This window comes from Echiichthys vipera (assembly GCF_963691815.1).
Source record: "Echiichthys vipera genome assembly, chromosome: 21".
NCBI classification, from domain to species: domain Eukaryota; kingdom Metazoa; phylum Chordata; class Actinopteri; order Perciformes; family Trachinidae; genus Echiichthys; species Echiichthys vipera.
In genome coordinates this window covers 12264016-12285760 of record NC_139846.1, presented here as the reverse complement: position 1 = coordinate 12285760, position 21745 = coordinate 12264016, and the positions used below count along the sequence as shown (strand labels likewise).

General features: G+C 41.5%; 2 protein-coding genes across 2 annotated transcripts in view; both read left to right on the top strand.

Annotated features, from left to right (window-relative positions):
- Positions 1–286: 286 nt before the first annotated feature.
- slc35g2b (solute carrier family 35 member G2b) lies at positions 287–2962 on the top strand (the record flags this gene model as incomplete). Its single annotated transcript, XM_083936431.1, has 2 exons — positions 287–427; positions 1684–2962. Exon 2 carries the CDS (start codon positions 1712–1714, stop codon positions 2960–2962), a length of 1251 nt encoding a protein of 416 aa, XP_083792557.1. The 5' UTR covers positions 287–427; positions 1684–1711.
- A 2516-nt stretch (positions 2963–5478) lies between these two features.
- The window catches only part of nck1b (NCK adaptor protein 1b), a 28027-nt gene continuing 11760 nt past the window's right edge, over positions 5479–21745 (top strand). The window contains exons 1-3 of the mRNA XM_083936531.1: positions 5479–5605; positions 17361–17413; positions 18151–18391. Of these exons, the coding sequence (XP_083792657.1) occupies positions 18166–18391 (226 nt within the window). The 5' untranslated portion in view covers positions 5479–5605; positions 17361–17413; positions 18151–18165. The remainder of the gene's footprint in view (positions 5606–17360; positions 17414–18150; positions 18392–21745) is intronic.

Genomic DNA, 21745 nt, shown 5'->3' with positions numbered 1-21745 from the left:
CATCCCTATGCCCTTCTGAGAGATGACGAATGAGCGGCTCTAGGTGGGACGCAGTCTCGGGGAGGAGGATGAGGAGGAGAAACCCCTGGCTGCTGTGACAGTGACAGTTGCTTCTCTCCCCCCGGCCGCTTCAGCTTCTTCTCCATCATCACCACCACCACCACCACCGTCATCATCATCATCATCATCATCATCATCGCCCTCAGCAACAGCAGCTTCAGCTTCAACAGCAGCAGAAGCAGCGTCCATCGACGGCGCGGAGAACAAATAAGCAGCACGCACGCATCTTCAAGAGGCGCTCCGCTCGGAGGGGAGGATGGGGAAATGGCAGTTGACCAAATGTAAGGATCAAGAAATCAAACGAGGTCTTCTTTTATGATAAAAACCCGGGTTAACGCACCAACAGGAACTATCCAAGGAAGAAAAGGTAAGACGATATTAGGTTTTTCTTGCTGCTCTAAATGAATACTCGCCGCGCAAACGCCTCATACAGGACCGTCCTAAAAATATCAATTGATAACGATTTTAACATAAATTAGGCTTTAAATAATTCACTTGACACGATCTTGCATTTATTTATAAACCAAAGTTTTTTAAATCCAAAGGAGAAATTATGATTTTTCTTTGTCGAATTTCTAAAAAAAATCTTCTTTTTTTCTGCCAAAGATATTAAGCCGTTGTTAAATTGGCTGCAAGTGCTCACAGCATTGATTTGAGGTTTCTCTTCACACTCAAAAAAGATCAAATGTTTTATTTTCATTCAGCATCCATCGAGCTAACATTACATTACCTTCGTTTATTATTATTTTATAGTTATAGTGTAGGTTAATCATGCATAAGGATGAGCCATCGCGTCTAAGAGGAGAGAAGGCAAATAAGAGTATCTATCTGCCCCCTTGTGGTTTTGATTCATGCTGTATTAAGGGATTGAAAGAATGAATGAAGCAATAATAAAATATTTAAAATATTTATTAGTAACAATAGTATTTGATGCTAATCCCTTGTCTTTTCTTTTTAATATCATTTATTGAGTTTGCAACGTTTGGTAATCTCACCCTTAAAACAAATCTCGCTGTTTATTGGAAGCATTCAAAAAAAGATCTCATGACTGAAAAGACCATTCACACTATTAATTTAACCCTTTCACACATAACATTAACACATTGACACATTAACATTAACACTCCTTGTACCAGGGTTTGTTAATTCATGGTGTGCAACTCCATTCACGTCACAAGTGGCCCACATTCATGTATTGTCCCCTCTGTGGTTTCCTGTTATGTAATCTCATCCCCATCACACTGCATCAGCCTCAGTGTTTGCTGCTTGGTTTATATGAGCTCCCATGGGATATATATAGAAGTCACACAACGCAAGTGTGCGCCTAGAAAGAGTAAAAAGGTAAGCAAGATAGGGGTGATACAGCAAGTGTGTATTTTATCTATGTGCATGCAAGTGTGTGACTGTGTGTCAGCAGCACGTGTGTATTTTGTATACGTGTCAATGTGAATGTGTGTGTGTGTGTGTGTGTGTGGGGGGGGGGGGGGTAAGAAAATAAGTTGGGAATTATGCAAACATTTTCCCTCTGTTTTTGAAAAGCTCTGTTTTGACTGGTTAGGGAAATGAAATCAGACCAAAGCACAAAATGATTGAATGATGAATGATTTTTATTTCCTTTTTCAGATTACCCCATCTGACATATAAGTGAAACATGGATGTATCTTCATCGTCGCTGCAGTACGGATCAAAGAAGCGTGTTAAGATTCACCCAAACACAGTGACAGTGAAATATGCCACACACTTCCCCCAGCCTGGAGATGAAGGGTATGATGATGCACCCTCTTTTGAGGAGTTTGGCGCCTTCGCAGAAGCTAATGTGGAAAAGAGACTGGTGTCGGACAGCAAAGGTAGCAGGACTTTGTTTGGAACCATGGAGACCCAGCCTAAGCAGCCAAGTGTGCAAAAAGACAAGGGGGTTGGGGGCCAGCTGGCCAGCTTCGGAGAGGCAAATGTGTTGGCCTCGAGGGTGACCTGGATGGCCTTGTTTGGGGCAGCGGTGGCTCATGGTTGTGTGGCACTGATCACTCGTTTAGCAGCCGACCGCTCTAAAGTGCCCTCCCTCGAGCTGCTCTTTATCCGTTCTGTGATCCAAGTGCTGTCCATCCTGGTGGTCTTCTATTACCAGGAGGCCCCCTTTGGCCCTAAGGGCTACCGTTTGCGTCTCTTCTTCTACGGTGTGTGCAATGTAATCTCAATCACCTGCGCCTACACCTCTTTTGCTATAGTACCGCCCAGTAATGGCACCCTCATGTGGCGGGCTTCCACCACGGTCTTCAGTGCAATACTGGCCTTCCTGTTGCTGGATGAGAGGCTGGGCTACACAGATGTGGTCACAGTGGTGGGAAGCGTGTTCGGTCTGTGCCTGGTCATGTTTCCAAACATCGCAGATGAGGAGAAGTCCAGGCTGGGGTTTTGGAAGGAGGCCTTTGGCTACACAATGACAGTGATGGCCGGCTTGACCGCTGCCCTCTCCATGATCGTCTACAGAGCCATTAAGGAGCGCGTCAGCATGTGGACGGCACTCTTTACCTTCGGCTGGACGGGCACAGTGTGGGGGGCCTCCACCATGTTTATCATGCAGGAGCCCATCATCCCTCTGGACGGGGAGACCTGGGGCTATTTAATCGGGATCTGTACGTGCTCCACTGTGGCGTTCCTCGGAGTTTACTATGCCCTAAACAAGTTTCATCCAGCCTTAGTTAGTACAGTGCAGCACCTAGAGATCGTGGTGGCCATGTTCCTTCAGCTTATTGTTCTGAGGATGATCCCGTCCATCTATGACGTCATCGGAGGCCTGGTCATCATGATCAGTGTGTTCACCCTGACAGGAGTCAAGCTGTACAGGGTGAGCAAGGCCATGCGGCAGGATTATCAAGAGATCCTAGACTCGCCCATCAAATGAGTTTTGATATGTCAGTCTATTTGTTTACAATGTTGCTTGGTTGTGCAATTTAAAGAATGTCTGGATTTTCATCTGATGATTTTGTATTGTTGTGTTGTTGGAAGGGTGCCAGTTGTGTAACTAATGTCTTAATATTTGTGTGTGAAATAAAAGACAAATGTAATATGGTGGCTACGTCCCCCTGATAGTACTGCTTTGATGTCAAGTTGTGTGAAAGACCAAAATGTCAACAACAACAAAAAAAAAGACGTGTCAATTTCATTTTTGTGATTGCTTTTGCGCCAACATTTGAAACCATATTGAATCTGATCTTGTGAGTGGCAGTGTAAGATGATCATTTCCATGATATGCATCTTTTATAATAATAACATCAACAAGGTGTGGTGTATCCCTCTGTTGTCACACTGCCACAGATGTCACACTGTGTAAATGTCAGCCAAGAAATCATTCATACAAGGAATGAAAGAATAAAAATGAATACTACCCACGTTTCATAAAATAACTGGTATTGCTTTTCGTGCTCTGCTGCTCACCTTGTAATTTCTTCAAGTAAAAAGCCATTATAGAGGAAACAGCATATGAACCGGGGTGGATATTATATGGGAGATCAAACCTTATTTTGTGCACCAGAAAACTAGCAATCTGCATTATTCCATATTTGCTCCCAGTAATGTTTTGTGCCAGACTATACCTTTCACTGCTTTCTTACTTTCAATCCTCACATTTATATTTTACACCAGTGATTACCTCCCTGGGCGCTGCTTCTGTGTACTTTCAGACGCACATCAAACTAATACCCAGAGGCAGGTGCACTTTATTGAATTAAAGTCCCTTAACAAACATGAGATCATCTGCTTTTTCTGCACAGGACAATTCAGTGGCTCGCCAGCCCTGTTTCCTTTCTCTGCGTAGAGAGAACCAAGCCGAGGCTGCCTGTCTCTGTGCTTCTTTCCCAGAGGCGAAGCAACAGTTATGGAATGAAATAAAGACATAATGATGATGCACAGCAGATGAAAGAGGACATGTCGTGGTTCAAAATGTACACAATGTGGCTGTTTCACTAAGAGCCCAGCAGGTGGCATTCATAATCCATTCCATTACTCAGTCAGAGTAAGCTGAATACTTTATTACAGTAAATCATGAGGGCAATTCCTATATATCCAGTGGTTAATCATTTACAGCAGTTATTACATCAAAGTATGTGAAACAAGTGGCATGACACACTTCTTGCAATCCATTTATTTAGTGACTGGACAAATTTATGATCTGATAAAGTATAAATGTATGATTCACCACACACACAGAAGAGGTGTTGCTGAAATAATTCTGTTTGATGACAATATATAATCAGTGATGCCACAGCTGATAAAAGGGGAATAAATTACAAGCTCACTTAATTTACAAGCAAAAGCTGGCTACCATAAACACATATTATCAAACTGTTTCTTATTTTGTAAACACATTTTGTCTGTCATGGCATACTTTCTTAGAAAATGATATGCTCAATAGTTTAAGATTATTTCATATTTTTACAAAAGGTAAATAAACTGAGATAAAGTGGGTTTAGTCTCCATTATAAGTTGTATCATAGTCTTGTTTTGAGATGGAATTTTGGGTGTAGAAAGCAGAATACATGCAGAGGAGGCCCATCTGTTTGAGCAGGAAACAGATTGCATCCTGCAGTGAGCTGCACAACCTTCCAAATTACTCTGCAACCCTCTTCACCACAGAGACGTGTTTATTAGAAGTATCATTTCCCAGGAGGGGCCTGAATGGAATTTGATGATGACTTATTGTGTATGTTTGCGAGTGTCTGTATTTGTGCCGCACAGTACAGATGACAGGGCTTTTTTCTTTAATGAAAGACTCGATAAAACTTGGCTAACAAGACTTTCCAACTAGAAAATATATCTATTCCTCATATAAGGCCATACTTCACGTACAGGCAGCATATTGCCAGATGAACATTTAAGCTTTCATAAATTAGAAAAATAAGTTGCAATTTACTTTTGATGTGAGCTGACTTGTCATTTCTATACTTTTACCTTTCTTTATCAATTAAAAATAGATTTTAAAAAAAGGGCAAATGATCACTTTCACTAAATTACGGAGGATGACACCTACCACTTAGTGCTTTAAAGGCCTCCAGTGGGCTACATCTACACTTGAGCCAAATTTATAGGCAACACAAACATGTAAATTAATAGGTTATATCTGTAATACATCTCTCCATACATATGTTTCTTTTAGAGTAGTGATTATTTGGACATTTAGGCCTCACAAGGCGAATATCATGATGGATGCTCACAGGAACGCAAAACACCAGCAGCTGCAGTGTGATTGACTGACAGGGCCGCGGTCCAATCAACACGGAGTCGAATCCTCTGCAGCCAATTGGATGCGAGTGGGCGGGAACCTGCAGTGTGAACAGCTTGTGAGACTGCTGCTAGATAGCCTAGCTGTGCTAACTGAGCAATGACATGCTTTGATATAGAAATGCTATTCCAACGGGGCACAGCGGCGGCTCATCAGCTAGGCTTGTAGCTTGTTGGGAGCGGGGGGACGTAACTGGCTGCGAGCGAGGATTCTGGGCATTGAGTATTTCTCTCAGGAGATAAGAAGAGGTGGCTACCAGCAATCAAGGTAAGACACGGTATGAATCTGTGCTGCCACTGGCGGCGACGCTATCTGATCCTGGCCACCGCACTAACGTTTCTCACGAGAGCTACAGGCTAGCTCCACCGAGTAACGTTTTAAGTGACGTCGGCTAACGGCTAACCGTTAACACAGACAAAACCAGTCTGTCGCCTTGCCAACACGGCCAACGAACGGTTTACCCAAGCTGGCTCTAGCGGTTAGTTTGGCTCTAACCGAGATATTTGTAACCGTTAAAAGCATCTTTAGGGATGTGTTTTCTTAGCCAGGTTAACGGTAGCCAAGTTAGATAGCTTGTCAAGCTTAAGTTCACATAAAGATGAAAGCTCAGATAAAAAAAAAAACTGCTGCCCGACCTCTGAATGTGGCTACACTTACACGTTAACGCTTTTCATTTTAGGGTGAAAAACGGAGAGGACCCCTGAACGGTAGCCACAGTAAACGCGTTACAGTGCAAATTGCTTCTTCTAATTGACTGCATTCATTTTGCGCTGTTGCTTAAAGGTCCCATATCATGCTCATTTTCAGGTTCCTACTTGTGTTTTGTGTTTCTACTGGGACATATGGAAATGCTTCAATGTTAAAAAACCACATTATTTCCCCCCATACTGCCTGTCTGAATATGCCTGGATCCACTGTCCCACTGAAACCCTCCGTTTTAGCGCCTGTCTCTTTAAGACACCCTCCTAAAAAAGCCCAGTCTGCTCTGATTGGTCAGTGTTTATGAGTCTTCCACATCTGTGCTTTCGGTGTCTCTGCACCCCCTATTGCAGCCGGGGGATGACTGTAGCAACACCTTCTACCTATAGTATAGTTGTGACATCACAAGCGTACAGAAGTCCTAACGGCTTGTTTATAAGGGCTGTGTGCATTTCTCTGTTAATCTCTCACAGTATTTATATATAATATAGGACCTTTTTAACATATATGTTAGGTTAATTAATGCTTAAGTTTTAAGTTGTGCAGTGATTTGACCCAGCTTTGTCATGGTCCCGATGAATGCATTCCCTAACATTGACTTTTGATTCCCTGATCTTGTGTTAAACAGCCAGTTAGCTGTGATTGTACACACAGAAAGGTTACTGTAGTCAGTCTGTCACCTCTCATTTGCCTACTAACATGGCTTTTCGTAGATGCATTGAATAATAGATAATTATAAATGTAAATAAATGGTTAAACCTGTCTGTCAGTTTCCCAGAGTCCAAGGCGAGGTCTTCAGATCTTGTCACAAACGGAAAATATATTCTTTTAAAAATCGTGTATAAAGCACAGAAATCAGTTTGTCTTCACATTGGAGAAGGTGGCACCACAGAATGAGTGGTGTATTTTTACTAGGGCCAACTTCGATTTAAAGAAATTCTCAGTCAGCTAAAAGCACCACTTTTGCATGATTCAAATTCAAAGTGAGTGTTTCGGAAATAAGTCATTAAGCACGGAAAAAGCCTCAAAAAATGACTTCTTGACTGAAGAAATCTTAGTTGACGTAGACCAAAACGACTGCTTAGTCAACTGCATACTAGTAGGAAAATGTTAGCTTGCATTTACCTTGGGAGACCAGTAATTGGACACGCATGTACTGTGTAAGTGAAACTATTTTTGTTTGGGGCAAGATTTAAGATAATTGCTCCCTCTCTTTATCTCCAAACGTTGTTTCTACCTCACACAACAAAAGCCTGACTAAATGTCATGCTTCAGTAGCACAATGGCTGATAAGGCTGTATAATTGTTGGCAAGCCTGTGCCTTATGTTTGTGTGGCCTGTTACGAAACTTGTTCAACAGTACTGTGAAACCATCAGCAGATTAATATGGCTCATACTATCTCACAGATATTCATTTGGAGATATGCGGGTAGTTGGATGCGAGTGATTTAAAGGGGTAGCATGTGTCTTTCCAAATGCCACAGGGGGTTTTTGCAGCTGCTGAATAGTATAGTTTCTGTAATTATTGTCACACTGACAGACCTCTTCACAGTCTCTCATTAAGGTTCCAGGGAGGTGAGAGGGGGAGAGAGACATTTGGTCTGCTGTAGCTCTGTTCCCAGTGGGAGTCAGAGGGAGGATAAGCAGGGAGAAAAATGGTGAAGAACTGCTTACCAGCATGATTTCCTCGAAGGCTAATGTTGTATTTCTCTTGAGCGTTGAGGCCAACATGTGGAAATGGCTATTAGGAGACCCATGGAGAACATTTGTGCCCATCACGTTAAGGATCGAGGTCTCCCCCTGAACTAAAGCTGTTCCGCTGTGCGCGTTGATATTGCAGCGATGTGGCCCTGTTTATTTCGTACGTGTCCTATTTATAGCCCCCGTTGACTCAGATACCCTCTAACAATGCCTTGTTTGAATGTCACGACACTATAATCTTCGGGATATGCAATGATGAGCTTCTTTTCCTGCCCTTGCCTCTCTCTCAGTGCCTGCTATGTGCTCTCAGTGGCCTCAAGCAGCGAAGTCTGTCCTCACAGCCTAGAGAAAAATACCAACTGCGCATTTTTGTGATAGCCAAAAAATCTAATGTGGTTGAAAATTTCCCTGGTCAAATGACAAACCCAGAAATCTAATGTATTAATAGGCTTTAGATTTCTATTGAAATTGAGAAATGAGGGGGGATTTTTCTGTTAATCGGTCTCTCTTCTCTCACGTTATCTCCATTATCTCCGTTATTGCATATGCTCGCTTCCATTTCCTCATTTTTTTTTTTTTACAATTTTGTCTTTTTCTTGTCTGACATGCTCTCCGTTGACTGCTCATGTATATAGGCATGTTTGAACAGTCAATAACAAAGGTACTTTCTATGCGTTAACCAAGGTCACCTGCTGAAAAAAGGAACGGCAAGTGCACTTTTTTTTATCAAGTAGAGCATAAAGCAGCTCTGCAAGTCAAAGTCATCAAGCACTGAACAGTTGATGGTGTTTGGTGTGAAAACATTTGTTCTCACTTCTGTTAAAACTCTACGGTTTAGGCACTGCGGTTAAAATATTTGCTATCATTTCTCATTTGGAGTAAGTGATTTGACTTCCTCATTGTAGGAAGAAAGACATGTGCAGTTTCAGTGGTATTTTTCTCCATTAGGTCATTATGGTTCGGGGTTTTCTTTCAGTTGGTTTGTCGGTGTGAAAATGAGGATGTGTGTACAAATATCTGCACTGACTCTTATTGCTATTACAGAATTTCTTGTGTATCCATGACAAATAAGCAATGGTGTCATTATTAGAAGTGTTAATGTCTCCATTGACGAAAGTATACTCTACAGTACATACACTGCTATTACTGCCTATTCGGATGTCTGATGTCGTTCTAACTCCTGAATTTATAAAAAAAAGATTTGGTCGAGCTTGCTCTAAGATTTTGGAGGCTATTTAGTTTGTTTAGTGTAGGCTACCATACTCCACCTGGGAGAGAGCGCTGCAGACAAGTGAGAGGGAGGGTGCTAGTATCAAGGTTCTTACTTGTGCTTTCCAGGTAATCCCTGAAAGCACTGAAAGCATTTTAATTTGGTGTATTTGAGGTTTGAAAATTGCTTGGAATTCATTCAAACCACATTTTGAAACATGAAATTTGACTGTTCCTTTAATTTATCACCTTTCTGTAGAACCCTAACACAAAACACAAGTTTGGTTGTTTATAGTACAGTAATATCTGATTTAATGTGATGCCATAATCAGTATATTGTATATACTCTACTGTATGTACTGAAAATGAATGTTATTTACCACAGCTTTATGATGTTAGAAACACATATAAATGCTCTTAGAAATGATTGAGAAGTGCTTGAATTTGACTTTAGAAAAAGTGTGATACCAGATGTGATACAAAAAGCCCACTGCTGCAAAATGTACATAGCAGGAACCCCGGAGTTGCTGGTATTATTATTGAATAGATGCAACATACTTAAAAAAAAAAAAAAATGATGATTGAAGTTTTTCCTGGTAGGATAGGTTTGGTCATTGTGTTGCTTTCAACCCGTTTGTCCCAGTGTTTCTGTGTATGATCCTTCAAAATGGGCTAATAACATGCAAGTCATCTGTCTTCCTTTTCTAACTGTAAAAATAGGGGCTTTAAGTAAAATGACTATATTCTAAAATGACTCCCAGGTTCAACAAACACAGTCTGTTTTTCTGGTTCCTTTCCTATCAAACAACGTGTTAATTTGTGCAGACCCCATATTTTTTTGTGGCATCACCACCATGCAGTCTGAAATGCCTCCCACTCTCAAGATGCTCATACACAAGTTCCAACACGTGGCCCTCGCCCTCCCAGACTTGTGTCCCAAGTGGTTTGTTTAGTCCTATTGTGACAGCACCCTAGGGCTCATATTTGCCAGGATGTACGAAGACAAGACAAGAGGAAGCCAGTGTATCCATTTCATCTCTCTGACACAGGCTGAACGGGATTATTTTCTTGCGGTTTACAAATGATCAGCTTTTTTGACTGCAATAATGGCTTTTTTACAGAAGGCTGCAGTTGTAACAAGGTATACAGCTCTATTACATTACATAGCCAAGCATATAATCTCTTTTACTCACTCCTCAATGCTACTAGTCGTGTTAGATCACACAAAATCAGCCTACAAACATATTTTACTGCAGTACTTGACATTAGGATCATCCTTCTTTGTAAACTTGGATTAGTCATTGGGAAATCCCCTGAAGCTCCAAGAGCTGGTGAGGTAACCAGAAGGGTTATTTTGCTGCTCCCTTGATCCCAGATTGCTTGGATGTGGCCATCATTGGACCTGGTAGCTATAAGCAAACAGGCCACCCAAAACAACAACTGGCAACTAGAAGGGTGTGGTTGTGGATCTGAAGGTGGGGTCTGAGGAAATGAATGATACAGAAGTATTATGTTCTGGTGTGTATTTGCTTACAGAGATGATGTAGGCTAAGGGCGCACTCACATGTGCCATTTGTACTGTGCCCAAGCACGAATGATGGCTAAAGTCTACTTCGTTTGACCAGTGTGAGTACAACTGTTCCGTGCCTTGGCACAGCACGCTTCCTAGCCGTGTACTAGTTGAGAGAGGCAGGCTTTAGTAAAGCACGGATGCACACGCACGAGCGCTGACGGCGGTCCTGAGACTATCACGGTGTTCTGAGGTGGAGCGTTTACTGCAGATTTTGTCAGATGAAAATATTCAAGAACAGTTGGACAAAACTAAATCTCCGAGGGGTGATGACCTATAAGCATGAAGCATTCTTGTTGAGGCCCAGATAGTTTAAAGTAATGTGAGTGCAAGTGGGCCTAGGCCGGGGGGAGGGGGGGACAATCACGCTAAAGCACAGATCATCTGGGCCAAGTGTGAGTGTGCCCAAAAGGTGCTTTCAGATCGGACGCGATAGAAGCAATTGCATACAAAGTCAATCTACATACTACGTGATTTCAACGGCCGGCACGTTACTTGGGACGGACGTGATTTTCCCATCTATCGCGTCCAACGTGCTGGTTGAAAATATTGAACCTTTCAGGGAAATTCAGTGATGCTGTTGCATGTCAGCCAATCAGCATTGAAATTGCTGTAAGCGTAAAGCATAAAGTTGTCCTTGATAACATGCAGGGCATCACCCAAGCCGCCTTTGTTTATTTATTGCAAGTGATATCGTTATCACAATATTTAACAACCTTATCACATATTTTCCTCACTGTGCAGCCCTAAACTCATTTAGTTTAAATCCTGAAAGGTAATAATTAGATATGGTGAGTCTGGTTTATACTCACTATTTATTTCTGCAAATACTAATCCAGTGGTCTAAGACAAGTTCTAAATTTAGCCTGTTCTACAGCATGTTTCCTACAAGCACTTTGGTTATGTAATTTGTCGTGGTGTATGATAGTGGTGCTTTGATCAGGCTTTTCAGGGCCGATAAAGATCACTGATTTATTTGAAGATTTTGTTTTTGTTTTGTTTCTCAGCAATGACTCCATATAAGAAGCCAGTTGAGTTGAGACACAAAAAAGGTATCTCAACCTGTTTTCCAGCCCAGCAGTCAGTTCACCAAATGCCATCTCTCTGTGTGCTAGACAGCAACATCACGTTGTGTGAATTGGAGACTATGCAATCGTAATGAACAGGAAGTAAAAATGGGGAAGTGAAAGCACATTTCAGATTTGCTTGTTTATTTGGCTTATCTACTATGATCAGTGGTATGACTGTCAAATTAATCAATGCTTGATGAAAGATTGATACCATGGATTTGAATAAGGAATAGTCCGTGTGATGAAGTTCAGTACAAGCAATAAAATATATTTTGTTAGCCTATATGATTTAGATGAGATTCCCCTAGAAGATTCATAAATACTGCTCTTGTTTTTTAAATAATTAGTCAGTACAGTATGTCAAAGTGGCCAGGATAGATTTTGCGTGCAATTTTTTTTTTTTAAATTTTGTGGCTTAATTGCTCTAAAACATATTTCAGTGGCATTTGTGTATGCTCCTTGCAGATTTGTTTTGAGCGTAGAGCAGTCCTTTTGATGTCAAGTTGCCCTAAAAGAAAGCTTGAAACTTTTGGTGTTGGTTGTTGCTACGAGAGTCGATCTCTGGCAATTCTCAAAGGACATGAGCCCCGGTCTATTTTAGGCCATTCCCAACTACTGAGGGGGATCCCGAGGGGCGGATAACCAACTGCTTTCACACAGTCATGAGCCTATATGCATAGCCCAGAACACTAGAGGCCCCTGTCCTTAATTAAGTTTTAATGATACTGGAACAATACAGTTTTTTATAATGGGGAACATCATATTATCTCCCAGCAACGCCAGTGTTCAAGTTTAAATTGTATCTAATCTCTCTTAACTGAGGTACATTACATGCATCAATACAAAGATAAGTTATCTGAACTCATAGGTCAAGCCTGCACACTGTCAGATTGCATCACGTTCCCATCATCCGGTCACCCCTTGTGTCCACACTTCCTGTCTCACAGCTGGCCTGCCAAGTCTCCCATGACCCTTTGCTGCTCTGCTCCTATTTTGTTTAGAGTGAATCTAGGACAGCTGGGATGAGATGCAGTCTCATGGGTTTTAGTCGCTGTGGTGCGACTTGAAAAAAAGAGCACACGCGCATATTCCTCCGTCCGCCGCCGTCCTGCACTGTCCAATTGTTAAGCCAGACCTACCCTGTGGTCAAAATGTGAGTTTTGGTGTAAGTTGGAGGAAGTGCAGCAGTGCCAGAGGGGCTGAGTGAGCAGTAAGCATACAGAGCACATTCCAGAAGGCAGCAGAGGCTGTGATTTTAGCAGGCTGTCACAGGGATTAGGTTACTCTGTCTGCCTCTGTGAGCTCATCTTGTTTCTGTCTCAGTGCCTCAGCAATCCTGTCGAGCAGTGGTACTTTTTGCTCCCGCAGCGCAGAGCGACAAGGATCCATAATTGTTCTCCTAGGCTTGTTTAGATTATATCCAGTTGTTGTGACATTATTGTCACAAAGAACCTGCGGTGTTAGTCTGGTAGATCAAGTCAGAGCCATTCACCGGAATCCATGCTGGTGATCACTAATACTATTCCTGTTCTGTCTTCCTCATGCATATCTCTAGTATTATATCATGTATTACCACACGGGCCACAGGGTGTGCTCTTTGACTAGATCTCCACTTTTCCTACAGAGACACAAGGGGTTGTGGCAGCATCTGTTGACTGCAGGATGTGGTCAACCTATGTCAGTGTTGTTTCATAGTAACATCACAAAGTTGCAAACTGCATCTCTATTACACCACTGATGTGCAGTTGTTGTGGTTTGTGGTTTACAGTGTTAGTTACGCCTAATTTTAATTAACTAGAAGAAAAGGTATTCTCTGATCTAAGTAGTATTCACAACCATATGCCTTTTTAACTATTAAATATAACCGTGCCAGAGTTGGATTAGTGGTCTTTTGCTGATGGGAAACTGTTGTGACCAGTGTACGCACTCTTGAGAACAGAAGTGGATGACTGATAGTAACACTGGTTGTCCTGTCACTGGCCTGCAACTACTACTTTGGCAGTAGATAAGATGGGCCCACTCTATCAGCTTGGTATTTAGTAGTAGTAGCCCACTTGTGCATGACACAAGTAGGCTCGCCTATTTATCTGTTCTGTGGTATTGTTACTGCACATAGGACACCAGTTATTTATTTTTTCAAATCAAATCAACCTTTATTTAAATGGCGCTTTTCATACAGAAAAGTATCGCAAAGTGCCTTACAGAGATGTACAGAAAAAGAGAAACAAAAAAAATCAGGAGAAGAAAGTTAAAAGAACCCAACCCTCCCACCCCCACAGTCATGCACAGAGACATACACAAATATGTATACGTTCATACACTCATTCACACATACACACACAGACACACAGACACACACACTCACACCTACACAGACACTAACTGTCACTACAGAGACATGGCCGGGCAGCGAGACCTGAGGTACAGAGGAGGCTGTCTTAGCTAGAGCTGTCACAGGTAAACCATTAAATTGATCCAAATGATGATTATTCAATCAACAGAAAAATCACCACCACTATCATAGTCAGTTATCTAAGTTTAAAACTAGCCATGTTTGGTTCCAAATGTGAGGATTTGCTGTTTTTTTCTGATTTACTTAATTGTTAAATTAATATTGTTTTGTTTTGGACTGTTGATCGGACAAAATTAGCAATTTGAAGAGGTTATCTTGGAAATTGTGATGTTTGTTTTTCACAATTTTCGGACACTTTGTAGACTAAAAAATGGATTGATTTATAAAAAGTATAATCTAGAGTTTCTTAAATGATGTAAATGAAGTTGCCATTTTTGGTGTTCCCTTACCATAGTATTTGCTGTAATGAAGTGAGCTGCTGTTCAGATAACATCAGTGTAAATTAAATGCATTCTGAAACAGACGGTGAACCACTGGAACGCTCTTATTGTAAAACAGCTACAGGAAGCGCTACCTTAAATTGCAGTCATTCTTTTTGTTCAGTCAAAAGCTAGATATCAAGATGGGGGCATTCTTTTGGTGCTTTTCTGTCAGCATATCAGTTTTGCATACTCGGACAGAGGAATAGTAGAAGAAGACGTAGCCGCAGTTAGCTGGGAAAACCCTGAAGTTACCACCCGCCACCAGATTTGACCACCTGTCTACCATTGCATGTGGTCGCCCTTGTTGACAACCACAAAGCGCATGCATACAGATTCTGTTTTTGCTTTATGTCTGGTACCCAAGTTATTTTCAGAGTTGGACTTGCTTCTTGAAAACATCTATACAAGCGGTTGCTGATTACAAAGACCATATGATATATAACAGGGAGCAGTGATTTATTACATGATTACATCCGTGACAGACTTTTTAGTAATCACTAAAAAGAGCTTTTCACACAAATCGATCATGTCAAACAGCTTTATTTATTATTATTTTTTTTTTTTACACATGTCTTTCAAATGTTGTCAGATTGTCAGACAGGAGACAGCATTGTAGATGCTGTCCAAGTTGGACCTAAGACGGGTATCAGACCACATTTGGCCCGTAAAACCTTGGTCTGTTTTCAAGATAACAGAAGGCTGCTATAAATCGGATTCTAGCGTGTTTGCTCAAATAGAAAACACATGAAATTGTTTGATTTAAGAGTAGTGAATGATAAGCCTATGTTATGAGAGAAAGTTAAAACAAATGGAAACGCAAAAACGATCAGACTTTGGTCAGACTTTCTGAACTTAGATCTTACTTAATATGCACTGTGGTGTTTGTGATGGATTGGGTACCTGTTTATTCTGCCAGGCGGCAGGGTAAACGGAGATCCACTGTGGATATGACACCATTTGAGCAGTTTGACCTGTCTGACCTTGTGTTTAGTTCTCTGGAGTGGCGAGTGGCTTTGGCTCAGTCTGCAGCTGTGCGATTAGCTTAGAGCATCTGTCGCCCAACTTTTTGATCCTCCCTCACATCTGCACTGTTGTAAGTCACTGCTGTGTCAATGTGCATTTAGTGCACAGCCACCCTAGATGCGGGGTGGGGGTTTATAGCAGTTAAAGAAGTGAGACTAGATGCAGTGTGCATTCTGAAAATGGGAGAAAGCTGTGAAAAGGTTAGTCCTACATTGATGATTCTTTAATGCACTGGCAGGAAGAGTAGAAAGTGGGGAAAATAGATGGTAAGGGAGGGATTTTTGTAAATGGAGAAGAGCACATACTATACACATGTCAGCCTCTTTGGCAGACAGTTATCCAGCCCAGCCCAGCCCAGGGAGTGGAGAGATTGTTGCCTTTTGTCTTAGTGAAAGAGGCAGCACTCGAGGAGAGTAAATCAGCTCTTTGTTTTTGTGTGCCGCTCCCGAACATGTCTCCCAGTGTTTATTAATTTAATTAGACATGGAAAAGGAGCAGGCAATAACATGCCATGAGATAAAACCACCCGATACACACTAATGTTTTTGGTTAACACAGTCAACAGCACCCCACAAAGGGGAAAAATAGCCCAGATCACTAATGCCCCCCTTAAAACTTGTTATATGAAATGCAGAGATGGTTTGGTTTCTTTACGTTACACATTTTAGCTTAAGGCTCCATGTCTCATCCACCCTTCTTTTTATGTAGAGGGGGAATGAGATGTGGCACTGTTTTGTTTTCTGAAATGATGACCCATCTCATCAACATCTTGACTATTTCTCCAGAAAAAGCCTGAGTAAAGTTCTTCTGGGCTTATATACTTATTTACTTTGCTCCTCTTAGTTAATCATGCTGCAGGTTAGCTTCGCCCCTTATGTTTGCCCAAGATCAGTTTCAGGGCCTTTCTCAAGGCCAGCTAGACACAAAAAAAAAAAAAACCCAAGAGCTCTCAATCAATGAGGTCAGTGTCTGGTCCCTGAAGTCAGTCGAGGGGGGAAAGGTGAAACTCCATCCACTCCCGTGACATCAGAGCAGCTAAACAGCCACTTTGATAGTGCTCACTCCTCCACTGCTGCGGTATTAAGCTAAGCATAGATGTGCTGATGGCCGCATGGGTCATGAGACCGGTTGTTGTGAATGTGCTCATTGTTAAACACAAACAAGTTTGGATTGTGAATCAAAGTACTCCCAAATCATACATTTAAAAATGCCTGGGGAACTTGAAATTTCTTGTGATAAGCAACATTGCAAACAATGGGTGCTTGAAATGTGATTCACATAATCGCAGCATTTGCAAACGCTGCACACGTAGGAATATTTATTAGCCTGTGCTAAATTTAAAGCAATATCCTACATCATTAGTGCTCAGCAAGAGCTTCACTCGCTGACGTAGCCTCACTGCTGACGCACAGTGCCCCTCTTCTTTACTTCCCTGTTACAGTCATCTTTGCCATCTATCTCTTCACAGGTTCTTGGTTGATGCCTTACACAATAGACAATGGCTAGACTGCTTTAGAATCATGCCCTCTGTAAATATATGAACAATGTGGATACTGAGAAATTGTCTCCATACTCTCTGGCTTGTGTGAGTGTTGAAGACTGAAAAGAATAGTAATCTTTATCTGTTATTTCAAGAGGACAATTGGTGGGGGAAATTCTGTCTGAAGAGACTAAACTGTTGAAATGATAGCTGGCATTTCTTCAGGAGTCTGGCCCAGCTGTATTATATTTGAGTAACACTGCCCATAGCTTAGCATGAATATGCCATTAGCACAGGGCTACATGGACAAAGACCTTTAGGTAACTTAAACAGAAATACAGATACAAGCTTTTGAGTATTATTAAGGCGTCTTTGGGAACATTTTGAGAAGAGTCAATTTGTAATACTCCTGCATTCTCTCTGTTCTTTTCCTAGGTCTACAGGGAAGTATCCGAGCCCTTGAAGTTCTCAGCTTTGATGCAGTGCAGGTAAAGCTATCTATATTCAAACACAGTTTCTAAATTTACTTTTGCCGTGTCTCTTACGTCATGACTATGTCTGGAGCAAATGTCACAGTTGAAGAATAAAATGTGCATGAAGGCTGGGCAGATAAGACCCGAATAAGTCTTTTAGTTTATTTCCTATTTGTGTTTATGAAATCAAATGCACGCTGACGTGTCATTATTGTAAAAGAGGGGAAACAAATGTCACCATTGCCCACCACCTCCACTTACCAATTTCCTGGGGGAAACCCTCTCTTTTAGCCATCATGTTGTCCTCATTATTCTGATACCAATATCAGTATCAGAAATGCCTCCGATACTGCCTAAAATGCTGGTATCAGAATTGCGAGTATGCAAGTCTATGCGCAAATCAAATACCACGCAATTTATTTTCTTTAAGACTAACTGTCAAACTGGATAGTCAAATTTTTATGGCATCCACTCTCTGTATGTAATTGTTCATGTTTTATAATGGATTTGACCTGAGGTGGTATTGGATCAGTACTTGGTATTGGCTTATACGCAGGTTTCGGTATCTGGAAGGAAAAACTGGTATTGGAACATCTCTAAATACCAGCACTGTTCCAGATTCCATTGTATAATAGAAACACATTTTGCTGAACAGTAAGTTGAAATTTTCTGTTTTATGTAGAACATTCATTCTAGCCTGTCTGACACCCGTTCCTTTTCTTCTCCTCTTTTCTGCTCCTCTTTGCCTCCAGTGTACCAAGTGCAAGATGACGGAAGAGGTGATTGTCATCGCCAAGTTCGACTACATGGCCCAGCAGGACCAGGAGCTGGACATCAAGAAAAACGAGCGCCTCTGGCTCCTTGACGACTCCAAGTCCTGGTGGAGGGTTCGAAATGCCACCAACAAAACAGGCTTTGTGCCGTCCAACTATGTGGAGAGGAAAAACAGTGCCAGGAAAGCTTCTATTGTCAAGAATCTCAAAGACACACTCGGTAAAACAAATCAGTTGTGCGCTCTTCAGTTTGCAAGTGTTGAATTCAACTTGTGATGGTTTGATAAGCACATTAAGTTTGCACTCTCCAAAAGTCTGTTTATTTTAGTTTTAGGAGCTCACATGATCACAGTTAACCTGTATTTGTTCTCTAAACATTTCTACAGCTTCAGTCACTCATAACATCTTTCTGATGGAAACTGACTTGCTTCGTTTGACGTACACAATTGCTTATTATTGTTCAACCTTAGTGCAGCAGCATCAGAGAGCATCCTTCATCTAGGCCAGCGGTGTCTCAGTTTGTTTTTGACCACATTTTTGTGGTATCTAATGTATTGAATAACAACCTCCACAGGAAGATGGTCGCAGGCTGAAGTCTGATTGGTTGATGGGCTGAGAGCTACTTTCTTCTCACAGTGCACGTAGACTGAAGCTTTAGTATATGATTGTGGCGTCTATAGTGTAGTGTCTAATCTAACTTGGCGTTTATCTGTTTGGTCTTGAAGCGTTGGCCCAGGTAAGTCAGCTTTATATTTCTTTTATCCTTCAGAAGTTTTTTATTGGTCAATATAGATGCAAACACAAAAGATGCACAAAAGATAAAAAGTTTTGTTTTGTTGACCACTGATTCAAATATCTCCTACCCTTTTTTTATCATGAACGGAATTGATACGGCACAGGTGTTGTCTGCTCTGTCAACGCAGCAGTAATATTTCCAAGCACTGCCATTTGTCAAGGACCTTGTGCTGCCAAATGTGACTGTGTTTGTAAGCCAAGGTTACCATTTGTCTGAGCTTAATTCTTCTCAATGACAGGCACTCATGATAATTTGGGATACAGACTCTGACGACTAGCATCCGGTCTGAAATACACTGGTATTTGTTATCCCTATGGTTTTGCGTTTTGATCATTTATTCTGTTTTTTTTTTTTTTTTAAAGGAGAACTTCTTGTCTCAGGTTTCTGATGCTCTTCACACTCTAATCTACAATATGTTCTGCTCTGCAGGGCATCGTTGTCTCAGTTAAGAGCAAGATGGGAATGTTTGTTGGTGTACTTTGGTCATAGGGTTAGGGTTATGTTTGTTCGGGCCAGATCTCATTAGATTAGATAAGAGAGAATTTAAAGGTACACCAACATGAAGGCTATTTTTTAATAAAGGCTATGGGTCGCTGTGGTTGTGATTTTAACACAGTACTTTATAATAATTATCTGCGGATGGGATCATGTGTCCATGCATGTGCAAGTGTGTAAATCTGTCCATCCACAGCTAATCTCGCATACTACAGGACCCTGGCCCCTCGTGGTTTCCATGATTCATAATTTTTGAAAAACCTTATTCATTGACTGCTCTGTTTTTATTCCGTCATTGACTGTTATCTCAACCAGCAGTCAGTCAAACCAGCCAGTAGAACTGCAGTGAACTGCTTCAGCTTGGTATCTTGTTTCTGCTAGCGACAGTGTTTGTGGCGGTCACCTTTTATTGTTTTTTATGCTTCTTACGGACCGTGCGGTGTGGTGGGCACGGCCCCCGCAAATTTCTGGTGATTCATATTGATTGCAGTCTAAAGGGCTCCAGGAACGGACCTCCTCTTCTGTACTCTTGCTCTGTTGAAAAACTGTGAATCTGCGTATATGCTGGGCCAATCATTGCAACTGCCTACCACATTGGTACAAAATCTTGAAGGTTCACGGCTCAGCGCTCAGGCTGCAAGAAGCACGAAACGTATTTTAGTGTTGGTGGATTCTTTTGTTGGCCTTTTTCACTTTGAATTAAACATTTTACATTGCTGGTACCTAGGAATTATCCCTGCCCAGATTTACACCCAAAGGGAAGAAAACTGTGGTTTATATTCATTCAATCAAACATTACAGCATGGGCCACTTAAAACATTCAGTAGTTCTGTATTACTATTGCAGTTGTATTGTAGTCATAATTGTAAGTTTGTGTTCGTTTGTGGGCCCATTTGACAAATGCATAACATTAGACCACACTTGTGGGACTTGAGGTAGCCTTATCTCCTTTGCTCACTGATGTCGTGATGATGACGTTCCCGTCTGTAGGGTGACCCCCTGCGAGGAAGCCCTGGGCCCTAAATCGGCTTTACGTTGCACGGAGGGACTGAAGTACTTCTAACCAGAAGTGTGTCATCAATTTGTTACTGTCTCATACACTGCAGTGTTTGCAAAACACTTATCTGTTGGACATGTGCGCTGTGTCTTCCTGTTAGCTGCACAGTGTTTTTTTTTGTTTTTTAACAACTCGTGCGGAAGTGTTGTGGTGAGAGGAGACTGACATTCAGGCAGCGCTGTGTGCTACAATTCTTTTTATATACAGCTCATTTTTTTTGTTACTAATAACACCAACTTTAATATACAAGACATTTCCTTATTGTCATTGCTGGACTCAGGCATGTAAACTATTTAACTGCTGCACTGTTAGTCTGTCTGGTCTGTTTTTCCTTTTAAACCTGGGGTAGGCAGTTAATTGCTGATGAGCAAAAAATCTATATTCTTTTATCATTTTGTTATTCAATTGTTCCGAGACAAAACTAGACTTCTGCACCACCTCAGCTTTCAGGCTTAAGAAAATCTAGCCTGTGACGGGAGATTTTGACCAATGGCAGATCAGCAGGAAGAGGTCTTACTTTGCTTTTTACCTACTGTGACGTTTAGAGTAGGTTTATTTGTCTCTTATGTGTTTTTTTATCTTTATGACGACCAATTTTAAAATTTTTCCAACAGAGTGAGGACATTTTGGCTCCCTTTTTTAAAGGCCGGTTTGGGGCTTAATACTGAGGTTTAAAGGTCCAGGTCTGATTTAGGTCAGGGTCAGGATGTTAGTTGTGATTTTTAAAAGAATGTATAATGCCAATGAGTGTTCTCACCAAGATAGCTGCACTAGAATCTGTGTGTGTTTGTTTGTGTGTGTGTGTGTGTGTGTGTGTGTGTGTGTGTGTGTGTGTGTGTGTGTGTGTGTTGGGTGGGGGTATGTGTTGTCATGCACCACAGCCACGAGCCTCCCAAAAACTTCCCACCTGTCACTACATCCATTGATCAAATAACCTCAGGTGAACAGCTGCACGACACACAGACACACACACACACACACACACACACACACAGGCTCAGGTCTCACTCACACAGAAACCCAATAAAACACTGACTAATGTAAAACATGAGAAACAACTGAGCCTCTTTAAACACTAATACAATCATAGAAAGCTTGTAAATGCGTCCCCTTCATTTGTCCTTTTTATGATCTATAAGTAGAATCAAGTCATTTTAATTAGAGCATTGTTGTTGGTTGTGTTGTTCTTATACACGTGTGGGAGAACAATAAGAGAAACAGCCGGA